This window comes from Alosa alosa, chromosome 2, assembly GCF_017589495.1.
Source record: "Alosa alosa isolate M-15738 ecotype Scorff River chromosome 2, AALO_Geno_1.1, whole genome shotgun sequence".
In the NCBI taxonomy this organism is placed as follows: domain Eukaryota; kingdom Metazoa; phylum Chordata; class Actinopteri; order Clupeiformes; family Clupeidae; genus Alosa; species Alosa alosa.
Window position 1 is genome coordinate 14,056,293 of NC_063190.1, and position 16,647 is coordinate 14,072,939.

At 43.4% G+C, this 16,647-nt stretch overlaps 1 protein-coding gene across 4 annotated transcripts in view; it reads right to left on the minus strand.

Annotated features, from left to right (window-relative positions):
* Positions 1-2,698: 2,698 nt before the first annotated feature.
* The window catches only part of ltbp3 (latent transforming growth factor beta binding protein 3), a 50,909-nt gene continuing 36,960 nt past the window's right edge, over positions 2,699-16,647 (minus strand). For 2 of the 4 annotated variants that reach the window (XM_048237369.1, XM_048237367.1), the window contains exons 7-29: positions 16,196-16,342; positions 15,887-16,003; positions 15,614-15,627; positions 15,356-15,419; positions 14,846-14,929; positions 14,322-14,447; positions 13,832-13,960; positions 13,507-13,635; positions 13,295-13,414; positions 10,744-10,866; positions 10,031-10,153; positions 9,375-9,491; positions 8,981-9,109; positions 8,363-8,533; positions 7,958-8,041; positions 7,660-7,788; positions 7,239-7,376; positions 6,818-6,958; positions 6,086-6,244; positions 4,535-4,696; positions 3,743-3,832; positions 3,291-3,422; positions 2,699-2,933 (exon numbers count right to left, since the gene is read on the minus strand). In XM_048237369.1, the coding sequence (XP_048093326.1) occupies positions 2,782-2,933; positions 3,291-3,422; positions 3,743-3,832; positions 4,535-4,696; positions 6,086-6,244; positions 6,818-6,958; positions 7,239-7,376; positions 7,660-7,788; positions 7,958-8,041; positions 8,363-8,533; positions 8,981-9,109; positions 9,375-9,491; positions 10,031-10,153; positions 10,744-10,866; positions 13,295-13,414; positions 13,507-13,635; positions 13,832-13,960; positions 14,322-14,447; positions 14,846-14,929; positions 15,356-15,419; positions 15,614-15,627; positions 15,887-16,003; positions 16,196-16,342 (2,780 nt within the window). In that variant the 3' untranslated portion in view covers positions 2,699-2,781. The remainder of the gene's footprint in view (positions 2,934-3,290; positions 3,423-3,742; positions 3,833-4,534; positions 4,697-6,085; positions 6,245-6,817; positions 6,959-7,238; positions 7,377-7,659; positions 7,789-7,957; positions 8,042-8,362; positions 8,534-8,980; positions 9,110-9,374; positions 9,492-10,030; positions 10,154-10,743; positions 10,867-13,294; positions 13,415-13,506; positions 13,636-13,831; positions 13,961-14,321; positions 14,448-14,845; positions 14,930-15,355; positions 15,420-15,613; positions 15,628-15,886; positions 16,004-16,195; positions 16,343-16,647) is intronic. The other 2 variants (XM_048237368.1, XM_048237370.1) reach the window with 2 other exon arrangements.

Below are 16,647 nucleotides of genomic sequence, written 5' to 3' on the forward strand. Positions count from 1 at the left end.
TAGTTAGCGAAGGCGACTTTAATGTAAAGATTTGATTGATTTTATATTCCTAAAATAATTATTTTCTAAAGACTAACTGCTCTAAAGAAGACATTTAACAGCCACTTTGATCCTGAAGAAGTTTTTTACAGGGGTCATAGACTCTTCAGGAAGCTAAAAATTCTCTAGAGACAAACTGTTCATTAATTGTCTTGGGATAAAAGCCATCCCTCTGTTCTGCCCCTTCTTCTGCTAAAGACAGCAGAGCTGTCCCATCAAAATATAAAACCATCAGATATAAAACAAAGCTCAGTTCTAATTGTGTCCAAACCTGGTTACAACAGCTAATAAATCATTGTCATTGGACTGGACTTGCTGTTTTCCATCATGGTCACACTGAATGAGATTTCTCCTGCCAGTGTTTGCACACCTTATGGCACGAGGTTCCTGGAGTGCTGCAGGAAGCAGTTTTCTTCATCTTTTCTGTATTTGCAGAGAGAAAACATTAAAGACACAAGAGATTATGGTTCATATCAGGGTGATTTCATCTGTGTTTCCATAGTGAACTCAGACAATCAGCATTACGCACAACCTCTGGGCAACTAAACCTACAGGTCCTTTTTAGCACCAGATACCAAATAGATCAACATTTCAGTTTAGTTTTGGAGTGGGTTTGACCACTATAGTACTGTGCACATCATTTATCTGGCACGATAGGGCACAGATATGTTGAATCTTTCACCACATTTACTATGTTACACTTTGAATCACATTGAACAAAGATATCCCAGGTTACAAAAATGAATCCAGAGCTAACTGTATATAATAAATGTGATACTGCCCATGAATCAACACATAGACCAGTGGCAACTACTGTATAGAAGAGATCTTCTTAAGTATCAGTGTTAAGTCATTTCAGTGTCTCAGATGGATTTTGTTGCCACCTAGTGGCCAACATGAAACATAACAGGGTAATTCTGCTATCAACACACTGAATGCACATTAAACCCAGTTAATAGATTGTTGGGATGGTAACTACTGTAAGTTGGTGGAAGTCCAGGATGACCAGCAAATGGACACTGGTTGCTATCCCCAGGTGATGCTAACATGGCATTCCTAACGATGGATGAATACACACGAAGAAGATGAAGAAAACAGTTTCAATGAAAAGAAAAACAATGCCTATAGGTCATTAGGGTTTAACTTCATTCACTTTATTTATTGCCAGTTTTCTCTATTTCATTATTTGCATGATGGTGTGGGGACATTTATACATATTTTCACTCACTGATGGAGTTACAGTAAACATCAATTAAATTATGATGCGTTCACACTTCACCCTCTTTCTGAGTCGTTAATTGATTTGATTTGTTCCTAGTCATCCTCATGGATCTGATCCCAACAAGTGCAACATTAGATCATTTAAAGATAAAGTCAAAAAAGCTTTAGGCAATGAAGGAATCAAATCAAAATAAGGCAATGAAGGAATCAAATCAAAATAAGAATTTTCAATGTTTCAATCATATCAAGTATTTTCTCTGCAAGCCTGACACAAACCTTGACCCACAATATACACAAAATGGATCAAGATCTAAAAGCTTTATATTGATGGCATGTTGTAAAACCTCGTCATACTAATTTATTAAATATTTACACACTGGGACCTACGCTAGACTGACATATGAGTGTCATGAATGACATGTTGGAACATAAAACACATCATCTGCAACCAGTGATCACATGACACGTGGGTTACAGACAGTTCATAGTCATCTAAGCTAATACCAATGCTGCCTTTAACATCATAGTAAACAATATGCAAGATGAACAGTCAACAAAACTTAGAAAAATAATAATTACAAAAATACATTGACATGTATGCTTTTTAAAGAAATCTTGTCTACCTTGTCTCGACTGTACTTTTCTGAACAGACTGTATTGATGTCAGCTAACATATTCTTTTTTACATTTTATTTCCTTAGATCCTTTTTTTCATTCCATACAGAAAGGAAAAAGAAAACAGGAACCAACGACTGACACCGAGGACTGGAGCGGAACTTTTTGGTGTTATCCACAAGTGCTAGCTAACAGCTTCTTACATCTGACTCTTCAGTGACAAGGCAATAGAATAAAATAAAACATACAACAGAAGGTCACCAAACATGGGCGTAACAAGAGGAAACCTCATTACATTTTAATTAATGGTTTCAAACTTGTGCAAATCTCTTGGAGGCCAGGTCAACAAAATACAATAGCACTGAAAAGTGTAAACAAACGAGAAAAAAAGAACACTAAATCAGTTGAACGAAAAACACTAACGGCAAAAGTGAAACCACAGGGAGAGGGTTTTGGTTTGTATACATGTGTTGAGTGTGTGTGAGAGTGTTTGGATGTAATTGTCCATTTGTGAATGTGTGTGTAATTGATAGTGTAAATAAGAGTCTGTTTTTGAATGAGCATGACAGTGAAAATATTTTGTTGTGCGTGGCAATGAGAGAGAGGGAGGAAGTGTTTGTTTGTGTGTGTGAGAAAATACATGTTTGTGTTTGTGTGTTTGTTTCTCTCTCTCTCTCTCTCTGTTGGCCTGCATGGATGTGACCAGAAGAGAACATTCCTATGACAACATGATAGGTACACAAATACAGGAGTGTAGCGATCTGTGTGTGTGTGTGTGTGTGTGTGTGTGTGTGTGTGTGTGTGTGTGTGTGTGTGTGTGTGTGTATGCGTGTGTGTGAATGTGTATGTATGTGAGTGAGTGTGTGTGTGTGTGTGTGTGTGTGTGTGTGCGTGTGTGAGGTGATGTTATAAGGCCCTCGGTCGCACACACACGTTGGGTCTCCGTGTGGCGGGCACAAAGCCTTGTTTGCAGTAGCACTTGAAGGACCCTCTGGTGTTGACACAACGTGCATTCTTACATGGGTTCACACGGCCTCTCTCTGCACACTCATCAATGTCTACAGAGGAAGAGAAAGAGAGAAAGAAAGAGAGAGAGAGAGAGAGAGAGAGAGGGAGAAATGGAGAGAGATAGTACAGGGAATGAAAGAAGAGGGGGAGAAGACAGGTAGGAAGGTGCAAATATACATTACAATAAGAGAACACATCATTTATGATAATATTTTTTTAAGTTTTAAAACTGCATCTGAAATTGAAATCTTCAAATGTGGTTAATCATACTTTGTAATATTGTGTAATATTGTGATTGTTACAAAAGAATAATCAGTGTATTTAAAAATGACATTTCAAATGTGTGTGTGTGTGTGTGTGTGTGTGTGTGTGTGTGTGTGTGTGTGTAATGAAAGCGTAAAGCATACCAATGCAGCGCGTGCGTGAGTGGTCCCGCCGGAAGCCTGGGTTGCACTCACACATGGTGCCCAGGTAGGAGCGCACACAGCGGCCGTTGGCACAGCTACACTCATCTGAGTCCTCCTCGGAGCTGTCTCCACCTGACAGAGCACAGACAGGGGAGAACAGAGAGACAGGAAAAGGACCAGACCTCTATGTATTACTACCGGTATAATATTCTGTCTTTATAAAGTATGTATAACATTGCTATATATATAACATGCATATATCAGCCATTAACAATGATTATGTTGTATTATTGCACAGCATTTATTTGTATATTACTGTACAATATTGTATTATATTAATATATATATATATATATATATATATATATTTCATATATTACTGTAAAGTATTTATTTATAGTACTAATGATTACAATGCATACTAGCCATTGTCACATGCTGCTAAGACTCACCTGGGTTGTAGTTTGCAAAAACAGCCTGGAAGTCCCCTTCCCCATCAGACTCTGTGTCCAAGTGCATCTCACACAGCCGATTAAAGAGCACTACAAATAGCGATATAAAAACAAACGGATACGGTCTCACCATTTCATTGGTTTAAAGTACAGTTCTGTGACTAATCCAATACACTGCTTGTGTATTCTTTGCTCCTTGTGGTCTTTTAGCTGTCCATTCTGTCTGAGCTCTAAAGAAGCAAGTTGTGTTTGTGTGCTTGTACATAGCCCTGGCTCTGTAAGTGGGAGACAAAGGAAGTTCTCGGACTGAGCCATGTGCTTCTCCAGTCTTACTTCAACAGCAGGGAAAATAGGTGTGTCATGGTGATTGGCTATAGTGTGCTTAAATATCAAAAACCTTTTGCCAGAACAGCAGACTGTACCTTAAAAGCTATAAAGAAAACGTTATATTTATATTCTTGATTCCAATGCATTCCTGTCTATTCAGTTACAAGCAGTACTAATTCTTCACCACATGATCTCAGCCTTCATTCAATGTGGTGCAGATGTAATGCTTCTTCATAACAGCAGGGGGCAGCACATGACTATTATGATTAGAGCCGTAGAACAGATGAAGATTTGAATACAGGCCTATATGTTGATGTTACTGCCGATAGCAGCGAAGCCAACATACATTGCATATGAACAAATGCTTGTAAACAAGTCCATTAACAGTCATTCAATCTCTGCTCCTGGAGGACCTTCTATACTGCACGTGTCCCACCTCCGCACCTCGTCTGCCCGAGAACTCACCTGAGTTCCTACGGGGGCAGGTGCGGCACTCAGGCCCCCAGCCGCGGCCATAGTGGCAGCAGCACTCGGAGTAGGTGACCACGTGTCCACTGCGGGGCACGCTGCAGATCAGCCCCTCGTCCACTTCCTGGAAGCACACGTCCTTATGGGCCGCCGTCCGATCTGAGGGGAGGGAGAGAGCAGAGAGGGAAAGGTTAGCACTGTCATGTCATGATACCTGTCTAGAGTCAGACACTGTCCAAATGGATCAAACTGACCACAACAATAAGCTACTTTCCTACTTGCAGTGAAGTTAAAAGCCATGAAAGATACTATGTTTCTTGATGGTTTCATTGACCCCCTTCCCCCATGACCTAATGCTCAAGGTCTGTAGTAGGGCAATTCCGTGCAAAACTGTCACATGTATAACACCAACACAATGCCATGGTATTTAGCTGGCGTTATGGATGTGACAGTTTGGCGTGGAATTGCCCAGTAGCACACAGAGGTCTATGGCAGGACACTACACTGACCTCTCTAAAGTTCAAAGTCTGTAGTAGCACACAGAAGTCTACAGTGATGAAGCTGGACACTACACTAACTTCTTTAAATTCAGCCATCATGAAATGCACAAAGCAGAGGTTACCTATGCTTTTTAAGAGACTGCAGTTCTATTGATATAACAATTCCCATCCTATTGATGAGCATTTCTATTTTTATTTTGTTGTTAGGGTCATGGGACTGTTAGGATTAGACAGAGGCTATTTACTCATCATTATTTTACACTAGTGTCTGTCCTTGTTTATTAGTATGTATACTGTATGTGTTTGTGTGTGTGTATGTGTATGCGTGCGTGCGTGCGTGTGTGCGGAGGTGCGTGCGTGCATGCATGTGTGTGTGTATGTGTGTGTAAAATCTATACAGCAATGTTTATGTCCTGCCATGTGTATATTTATGTTTATGTCTGTATGTGACCATAATGTGTTCATGTGATGAGAAGTAGCTGTGTGGGTATGCGTGAGGATTCATGCATGCTTGCTTCCTTGCCAATGTGTGTGTCAGAACACTGAAGGTGTGTATGTTTAGGAGGTGTTGTATGTTTACATGCCCATGTGTGTGTGTCGGTGTGTGTTTGGGCTTCAATGTGAGTGTACTGTATGCTTGCACGTAAATCTGTGTGTGTGTCCGTGTCCGTGTCCGTGTGTGTGTGTGTGTGTGTGTGTGTGTGTGTGTGTGTGTGTGTGTGTGTGTCCGTGTGTGTGTGTGTGTGTGTGTGTGTGTGTGTGTGTGTCTTGTGTGTGTGTGTGTGTGTGTGTGTGTATGTGTGTGTGTGTGTGTGTGTGTGTGTGTGTGTGTGTGTGTGTGTGTGTGTGTGTGTGTGTGTGTGTGTGACTGAGGCACACAGATCAGCAGCTAAAGGCGGCAAGCTCTCAGGCAGCTGCAGCACAGGAGGTAAAGAGAGTTGCAGCCAGAGATGCAGCCAAGCACATTCATTGGTTGCCTGGGGAGGGTGGCAGGAGCGCCGGGTGGCCAAGCGGCGTAGACAACGCGATTGGCTGGAGGGATACCCACCGTCGAAGACGCACTGTTTGAGCGCAGCGCTGAAGGTGAGCGGCTGATTGCATATACAGTGAAAGGAGCCGGGCGTGTTCTCACACCGTCCGTTCTTGCAGTACGAGGGGTCCTGGCACTCGTCTACATCTGCAAGGGGCACCACAGACAGACCCGTTACTAAAGTGAGGAATCGAATACAGAGAGAGAGAGGAGGGTCAGTGCCTCGCCTGGGGCCCGGCTCAAAGAGGTGCACACCTAGACAGTCTGCTTCAGAACAGACTGGAACACGGCACAGGAAGCACTGGCTTGTTTACATTTCAGATATTTTTCAGGCCACACTACAGACTACTACTATTATTACGTCTCAATCCCTGCTGTTGCAGAGCAGCTAGATAACAACTACACCACTTTTTTCAGTAACCATGGCAAATAACAATGCTAAAACTACAAAGTTGTGCAATTGTGATATTAAAGCTAGTTTAGTTTATTGTTCGTCTACAAAATTTATATAGTATAATTTATAAAACTCTGCAAGAATCACAAAACTAGGACATCTTTAAACATTCATCTAACTAATTAAAAGATAATCACTAAACATGTTTCATTGTCTCTGTAACACTTACGTTAACACTTACTTTTACTGTTTTCACCCATATTTGCCTACAGTGAATTTCAATTAAATGTGATTAAAGTTTAAAGTGAACTACATATCCCATGATCCTTCACACCGGCATCCCACCACACACTCACCGGCCTGCTCCTCTGGTGTGACACAGCTGTTGCGGTCGGTGGCCAGGATCCATGGTGGAGTGCAGATGCAGTAGTAAGAGTCCTGAGTGTCCACACACTGGCCGCTCTTACAGTTGGCAGGATCCTGGCACTCATTCACACCTATGAACACAGGAGGGGTGCAGATGATCAGGGCGGAGATAAAGACAAACAAAGATGGATTCCAGCTTGTGGAGTGTAAGTGCAGGAGTCTTGTGAACTATCATGCAAACAATGTCTACAGCATGGCAGTCTTCTTCACGGTTAATGAGACACGCCATTGAGAATGAAATTGTTACAAAACTGAAATATGTGCATTCTGCACAGACACACACACACACACACACACACACACACACACACACACACACACACACACACACACACACACACACACACACACCTGTGACTGTTGGGATCACACACTTCTTGTTGCTGGCGTCCGGGGCATAAGGGCGGTTGCAGTTGCAGTAGAATGACCCTCGTGTGTTAACACAGCGTCCATTTCTGCAGAGGGACTCATCATGACACTCATCCACATCTGAGACAGAACCAATCAATAAATTAATCAATCAATTAATTAATACAGTAAGTCAACTAATAACCAACTGTATTATAAACATCAAATAGCTGTTCACTGAAGAGACATTGTAAGCATAAAAAAACACAACTGAATATACAGTTTAATACTGTATATAGGAGACAACAGAACAATTTCTGTATAAATAGATCTATTGATAAGTTATGAAAAATGTGACAGCGGGAGTGTGTGGGGGTGTGTGTGTGTGCGTGTGTGTGTGTGTGTGTGTGACTTTGTGTGTTACCTATGCACTCGAGGAGATTGCCATCGTAGTAGAATCCCTGCTGACAGTAACACTCATAGCCTGGCTGTGTGTTCATGCAACGGCCTTCCTTACAGATCTCATCAGCAAACAACACACACTCATCAATATCTGCAGATACAGAAAGACATACACAAAGGAAAAGAGAGAGGGGGGGGTAAAGGATTACAAGTAAAAGAGTATGGATGGGATTTGAAATCTGATTCCATTGCACTACAGCCCTCACTTCCATGTAAAACGAGACTGAAATGTGTTTGCCATCATCTTCAGGCAGCAATACCTCTGTGTACAGAGAGTCCGTACTCAGTCATGCCCTCCTCATGGTAAAAGCCTCGACCCACGGGACACAGTGAATGGAACTCAGCTGCATGCGAGATAGAAAGAGAGAGAGAGAGAGAGAGAGAGAGAGAGAGAGAGAGAGAGAGAGGGAGAATTTGATCCATCCACATTTAGTCAGTCATCTGCAAAGCTGGCTGTTGGCTCTGCTTATGACATGTATAACATCTAAAACCACAATCTGTGAGAGGTATGCTGCAGGTGTGCTGTGGTGCACTGGGGTAGATCTCATAGTGGTCTTACACACACACACACACACACACACACACACACACACACACACACACACACACACACACACACACACACCTCACGCTGTCAGAGTTATGCTGAAGGTGTGGTGTTTTACCTGAATGAGACACTGGGCACGGGTAGATTTCACAGTGGTCGCCCCATCCCACACCGATGGAACAGCAACACTCCTGTTTGGTGACATTGGTTGCTAGGACGCTGTCACAGAACACTGTGTCATCCAGGTTCAGATAGCACTCCTTCTTGTTGTCGAGGTTGATCTCGATGGCTGCACAGGAACCACCATAAACTCACTGTTAACCTTCCCTCAATGCACATATTCTCAAAGTAGCTACATGCCATTGTTCAAAACAGCCAGCCAGTATACTGTAACAACAGGTGCTGTGTGAAAAGTGGATGTCTGTGAAATATGTCTGTGAGTGAGAAGTGGGTGCAGCAAAACCCAGGAGAATGCATAGCATAGAATAGCTTAGCTTAGCATAGCACACAGACAGAACATAGACACATGCACATAGACAGCACATAGACACAATACACTTCATTGCAGCTGCAATAAAACAAATACACAACACAACAGCACACAGTTTCAGTTTCAACATAATCCATGCAACATACACAAGACTTCATAAAGACTTTGGGAAAGAGATGATTTGAGACAACAGAAGAACAGAGGCGTGACCTATGGCAGTGCTCTGGGAAGGCCCATACAGCGTACCTTCACAGCTGTGTTTGTCCTCAGACAGAGTGTATCCCTGATTGCACACACACACATAGGAGCCCTGTCTGTTCTCACACATGCCAAAGGGCTGGCACAGACTCCGGTCCACATCACACTCGTTTATATCTGATGGAAGAGGAGGAAGAAGAAAGAAAGAAGGAGAAGAAGGAAGAGAAGAGAAGAAAAGAGAGGGAAGGAGCCAGGATAAAGCAATACAGGCAATATTACAATATCATCTTACACAAATGACTGGAATGTTTGGACTGGGTACTTTTCTACCACCAGAGAGCAGAGCAGATTAAACACACAACTGATCAATCAACTATTTCTTACCAATCGTACCAATCAATCAGTCAGCAGGGCTGACGGTGAGGTGTATCCTACCACTGACCTTCACACCTGCGTCCACGAAGAATGAAGCCCTTCTCACACTCACAACGGTATGAGCCCAGGATGTTGATGCAGCGGCCTCTCTGGCAGTTAGCTGCCCTCTCGCATTCGTTAATGTCTGAGAGAAAGAGAGAGAGAGAGAGAGAGAGAGAGGGATAGTGAGTGAATGAGTGAGAGAGAAAGAGAGAGAGAGGGATAGTGAGTGAGTGAGAGAGAGAGAGAGAGAGAGAGAGAGAGAGATGGATAGTGAATGAGTGAGAGAGAGAGAGAGATTTCAGGTCAACACATAAAATCTAATAGCAGGAGAGGAAAACATATCTAGTATTTCCAGAAAAGTCCTGGAAAGTTGCAAAAGACATTCCAAAAGAATTCTTTTCATGTCCTGGAATTCTTAGAACTGCCAATGAGATTTTTCCCCCTCAGAGGCTTTTACTGCCTACATATCAAAACACTTCATGACTCAGCTAAAGATGAAAAGACTGGACGTCTTCCTGTAATAACAGAAGAAATATTCTCACCTGTGGGTGCCATTAATCAAGTTTACCTGGTCACCACCTGTGATTTTAGCGGCCATTTCTACTGCCTGGAAAAACGCTAGCTGTGTTACAGACTATTATTATAGCAAATAATGCTAACAGTGTTAGCTGGCCAGCTCACCCTCACAGTGGCTGCCCTCCTGGGTGGGCTGGTAACCAGGGTAACACTGGCACTGGAAGGAGCCCTCTGTGTTCAGGCAGTGGCCGTTAGCACACAAGCGGCGGTCCTCACACTCATTGATGTCTACGCAGACGAAAGAACACACACACACAGAAGAGAGAGAGAAAGGAAGAGAGAGACACAGACCTGATGCTGATATGGAGAGTAAGCAGGTCCACAACTGCACATCTATACAGTACACAACTTGTGAAGAAGATGTGTGAAAGGATACGAGAAGACTGAAGGCCAGCAGCTCTAATTACACACATAGTCGTTGGATATTTTAAATAATAAGTAAAATACTTCAGTATCCTAGGATCTATCAGAATTATACTTAAACATATCTTCAAATGGAAACTTGATAGTCAAAACTCAGATCAGTCATCAACAAAACCAAAGTTGTGGGGCATTAATTGAAATGGTGGACAAAGTGCAAAGTGTCTGAAGTCTAACTAAAGCTGATTTAATAATGAGGAAACATCTATTTGCTAATTTAATGCCATGACCAAGATCCTAAGCGTAAACATTGGTTGGCCAGCTCAATGCTCCCTCATGCCACACGATAGCTTTTGTTCATGCACTTGGCTCAAAGAGTGATTTTGCACTTTGCCAATCCTTTAAATTAGGGCCCATACTGGTAAATGTGTGTGATGTCATCAGTATGCGACGCTCACCGCGGCAGCCCTTGCTGTCGGCCTCGGGCAGGAAACCCTCGTTGCAGAGGCAGCGGTACGTCCCTGGGAGGTTGTCACAGCGACCATTTAGACACACACCTCTTCTCTGGCACTCATTCACATCTGTGTGAGTTTGAGTATGTGTGTGTGTGTGTGTGTGTGTGTGTGAGGGAACAGAAGGCAAAAAAGAAAGTTCATTGCAACACAATTATTGGCACCTTTGCCTATCTAATAAATAAGCATGTATTGCATGTTTGTGCACGTGTGTGTGTATCATGTCTCGTATTGTATCAGATTGTGTGTGTGTATGTGTGTGTGTGTGTGTGTGTGTGTGTGTGCGCAGCTGGTCCAGCGCGAGTTCCAGCATGTGTGTGTAAGTGTATGTCAATGTTTGTGTATGGCAGCTAGTCCTGTTCTGACTGAGTTCCAGAGTGTGTGTGTGTGCAAGTGTGTTTTTATGACTGTGTGTGTGTGTGTGTACGGCAGCTGGTGCTGTTCTAACTGAGCTGCAGTGATCCCCTCCGCAGTGATTTATTCAGCGTAACTGATGCAGTCCAATCTCCTCCACCAGCACCACCCAAATACTTCTCATTGCTCCCTTTACAGTGGATTCACAGGCAGGGAAACACCAGATATAAATGACATTATAAAACAGCCATAAATGTCCCAGTGAAAACAAGGACACAAAAAACACTGTCTCCCAAACCGTAAAAACCCACATGCCTGTGGACCCTGTCAGCATCATTTTGGATGAGAAGTCAACTAGGCAGCAAAGATGACTGACAGACCTCAGCACACACACACAGACACACAGAGACACACACACACACAGATACACAGACACACACACACACACACACACACACACACACACATACACACAAACACAGACACACACACACACACACACACACACACACACACTCACACACACTGCAGCTAAAATACACTGATCTAAAGAGATTGTTCCTTGCTTATTAGATTAATTAATGCTGTTGATTTGGACCAAATGCTAAAATGTCTTAAATCTTGAAATGGTTATTATTACCATAACATAAGCCATTCTCTATGGCCCACACAGATTCACAGTCAAGTCATTATAACTCTTATGATTTACAGAGGTTAAAAAAAACTGAAGGCTTAGCTTGCGCCGTCGGATATCATGGTGATTAGGGACCTCCCAGCTTGTGCCACGCATGCATGTCATGACAGAAAGTGATTTACAACACTGCAGTGGATGTGGAAGCAGTAGATGTCTTTCATGTATCCTTCACTCTGTAGGTAGAAATCCTTACTCTCTATGCCTCTCTTAGCATTATCCTCTCTTTCTCTTCCTCACAAATAAAACACACACACACACACACACGAACACACACACACACACACACACACACACACACACACACACACACACACACACACACATACACACACACACACACACATACACACACACATACACACACACACACACACACACACACACACACACACACACACACACACACACACACACGTGTGGTATGTGGTATCTCCATCGTGCTGATATTAGAGCTGTAGCTTTCTCTGAATGCGCTCTGGGACCCCTGTTCTCAGACTGCCACACGACTCTCCGGGAACTCACCAAGGGGCAATCAGCCAACACAATTACTAAAGCAGCACAAGGACCGGAAAATAACTCCAACTTCATCAGGAAATACAAGTCTCAGTGGAACAATAATATAGTGGTAGTGATCATGTAAAAGTATAAGTATATAGTATAAGTATATATACTCTTTTGATCCCGTGAGGGAAATTTGGTCTCTGCATTTATCCCAATCCGTGAATTAGTGAAACACACACAGCACACAGTGAACACACAGTGAGGTGAAGCACACACTAATCCCGACGCAGTGAGCTGCCTCCTACAGTGTCGCTCTCGGGGAGCAGTGAGGGGTTAGGTGCCCTGCTCAAGGGCACTTCAGCCGTGGATGTACTGTAGGCATGGGAGAGCAGTGCTCAACCACTTCCCCTGCCCACATTTTTCCTACTGGGTCTGGGATCGAAACCGGCAACCCTTCGGTTACAAGCTCGAAGCCCTAACCAGTAGGCCACGGCTGCCCCAAAAGCAGTGATAATGATCATAGCTACTGCAAACTCTCTAATGTCTATGTCTCTCTCTCCATGTGTTTAGGTGATGTGGAGTGTGGGATATCTGTTGGTATCTCTGAACTAAAGCCACAAGCATCAAAGAAAAAGGTTCGCCTACGGATAAATAACGAAATCAGAGTAGTTGTGTGTGTGTGTGAGTGTGTGTCTGAGCGCTTGCTGTTAGATGTAGAATAGCCTTAAGGTAAACACTCATGTCTGGAGGAGCGCACAGTGTGTCTCTGTCTGACTAATATGACCACAGTGATTATGGTCAGGAACACAAGCTTGATCAAGTGTTTGTGTGTTTGTGTGTGTGTGTGTGTGTGTGTGTGTGTGTGTTTGTGTATATGCGTGTATGTGTGTGTGTATTTGTGTATATGCGTTTGTGTGTGCGTGTGTGTGTGTGTGTGTGTGTGCTCACCATAGCAGACTCCTCCCTGAGCCATGTATCCTGGCTGACAGGGCACACACTCGTAGGATCCAGGTATATTCTCACACTGCTCATTCGGGCAACTACTGGGGTCCAGGCACTCATTAATGTCTACAGCAAAAGATGAGAAAGACAAAATATTATAAACACTCTCACATACAGTCACACACACACTGTGAACATACTGTAGTAATGGTTCTTACCTTCACAAGCAGGTTGGCGACGGGACTTGCTAGCATACCCCGGCAAGCAATCACACTTATAGGAGCCTGGCAAGTTTATACACTGACCTTCAGGTCCACATATGTCAGGCTTAGAACATTCATTTATATCTGTGGATAAAAAGAAAACAAACACACACACACACACACACACACACACACACACACACACACACACACACACACACACACACACACACCTTGTTCAATATATTATCGAGCTGAGGTTTAAAATAGGGTTCTGTTCCTGAGAACAGAGGGCCACTACTTTTGCGTCTCTGTAAGCCTTCGCCATCCGATTGCTCACCTACACATCTGAGCTTCCCCTGGGACATAGCCTTGAAGCCTGGTAGACAGCGGCACTGGTACGAGCCCAATGTGTTATGGCAGGTCCCTCTTTTGTGACCACATGGCTCAGACTCACATTCATTCACATCTAAAACAGCAACAGAGAGAGTGAGTGAGAAGGAGAGAGATAGAGAGAGAGAGAGAAAGAGAAAGAGAGAAAAACTTACAAATGTGTCTCTGTAGAGATGTATTACGTTAGTGGCTGGAGGTTGCGCATTGAAGTAGTACAAAGATGACTCGGGTCTTTCATACTGTATGTTTGTCGCTGCATTGCTATCAGCTCTTGAAAATAACTCTGTGGCCCACAAGCCACTGTGACTCGTTGTTTTCCACGGTTAGTTTCACCCACTAAAACATTCCCGGCAGCTAAAATTACCCAGCAGCCACCACTGCGGACTCCCAAGAAGGAGACAAGGACACAAGGGGAGTTGATGGGAATGGGAACTCACCCACACAACCTCCCTTTTGCGTGTCGAAGTAGAAGCCATGGTTGCAAAGACACTCGTAGTCATTGGAGCGAGTGATGCACTTGCCCTGCCCACAGATATTCCTGCCCTGTGCACACATGTCCATATCTGTAAAAATGTAACAATACACACACAAACACACACACACACACACACACACACACACACACACACACACACACACACACACACACACACACACACACACAGGAGGATATTTATATCTATACATTCATATATTCCTTTAGCATATATCAACAACAGTATGGGAAAAAAATGAGACGAAAGATGTGGCTGTTGACGAAGTAATTTGTTTCATCATCTTCATGCTGCTACACGTCCCTTTAACAACCAACTCATCCTCTAAATCAGATACCAAAACAGAGTCGTCACTGTCAATTTGTCAACGTTTGGCAACACTGTGACATTGTGCGGTTACGAATGCCATACCATAACACCATTTATGGATTCTAGAACATAAACACAAAGGTTGCTATGGAACTCACGTGAGACCTGCGTTTTAACCTCCCAGGATGAGTGTGTTGGGTCCACTTTGACGATGGGGTTGGGTGTGGGTTTCGTGATGATAGCTATGGGGAGAAACCGTGCATTGGAGTTTACAGAAGGTCTGTACTGTATACACAGGTTAGATGATACTGAATTCAGTGTTTGCGCTCTGATTTGTAGATACTTGTACACATTTTAACAACTAAAGAGGGGGTCACACAGAGGAATAAGAGGTTTGAAAGACAGACAGATGGATCTAAGAAGGAGTGATGGGACAGAGGGCTTGAGATGGAGTGAGCAGTAAGGAGAGAATCTCCTTCAGAGATGAAGAGCTAGAGCAATGTGGAAGAATCTTAGAGGAAGTGGGGATGATGCACCACTTTCTCTCATTCTATCTATGTATCTCTCTCTCTCTCTCTCTCTCTCTCTCTCTCTCTACAGACACACACACACACATACACACACACACACACACACAGAGACACAGTACACAAAGAGAATCTTCTTACAGGGGACACGGGGTGTGCTAATAGGGGCATGGTGCACAGGTGTGGTCGTCTGGACAGGGTTCGCCTGGAGACACACACACACTGTTTATGAACACATGCACGGACAGTTACGTCAGCATACAAAGGCATACAAAAGTACACATTCCCTATATGTAAGCATAAACACACATTATAAAACAGACACTAAGAAATGACCAAAGATTTTCCACAAAGATGTGCATCTCCATTCAGGGGAGCCACACTGATGTAGGTACTTACTGGAGGCTTGACTTCTAGAAAATAAGAGAGAGGAGAGGGAATAGTTAAATGCCTTACACTCTCAGCTGTAAATAATGTGTGTGTGTGTGTGTGTGTGTGTGTGTGTGTGTGTGTGTGTGTGTGTGTGTGTGTGTGTGTGTGTGTGTGTGTAGTATGTGTGTGTGTGTGTGTGTGTGTGTGTGTGTGTGGGCTTGTGTGTATGTATACTGTATGTATGTGTGTGGGCTTGCATCTGTTAGTGTGTGTGTGTGTGTGTGTGTGTGTTATACACACCTGGAATATCAGGCTTTGGCATTGGAGGGTAATGGGGAGGGAATGGAAACGGAAACCGGCCCTGAATGGTCACATAGGACATCCCCTTTCCAGCTGGACAGATCTTATTAAAGGAGGCTGGAGAGGACAGTGAGAACAGAGGTGGGAGAGAGAGAGAGAGAGAGAGAGAGAGATTTTAAGTCATTTAAAATATGTTGTCATTATACTATTGAACAGAACACACACACACACACACACACACACACACAGACACATGGACACACACACACACACACACACACACACACAGACAGACACATGGACACACACCTGTGCCAGCCTGCGGGCATCTCTGGCAGGAGCTGCCCCAGGCTTTGCCCACTGTGGTACAGCAGCAGATCTCTAGCGAGATGTCCCCATTCAGAGCGTGCTCACACTTTCCTGACTCGGTCACCATGCGGTAACACCTCCCCAACTCTGGACAGAGAGAGAGAGAGAGAGAGAGAGAGAGAGAAAGAGAGAGAGAGAGAAAGAGTGAGGAAAGTTAAAAATGTATTTATAAAACAATTGCCTCACTTTCTCACACAATTACACCAATAAAGTACATTACAACTACATACAAATCCAAACTAAAATGCCATGCACCATCCGTCATATTCAAAGACATTAAAATAAGGAAATAGGTTCATAAAACCTAAAAATAAGTTTTATTTTTACAGCTCCTACTGATGATGACATGGTTTGGACATTAAAACAAACAAGCTAAAGGCCTTGTGCTAAGC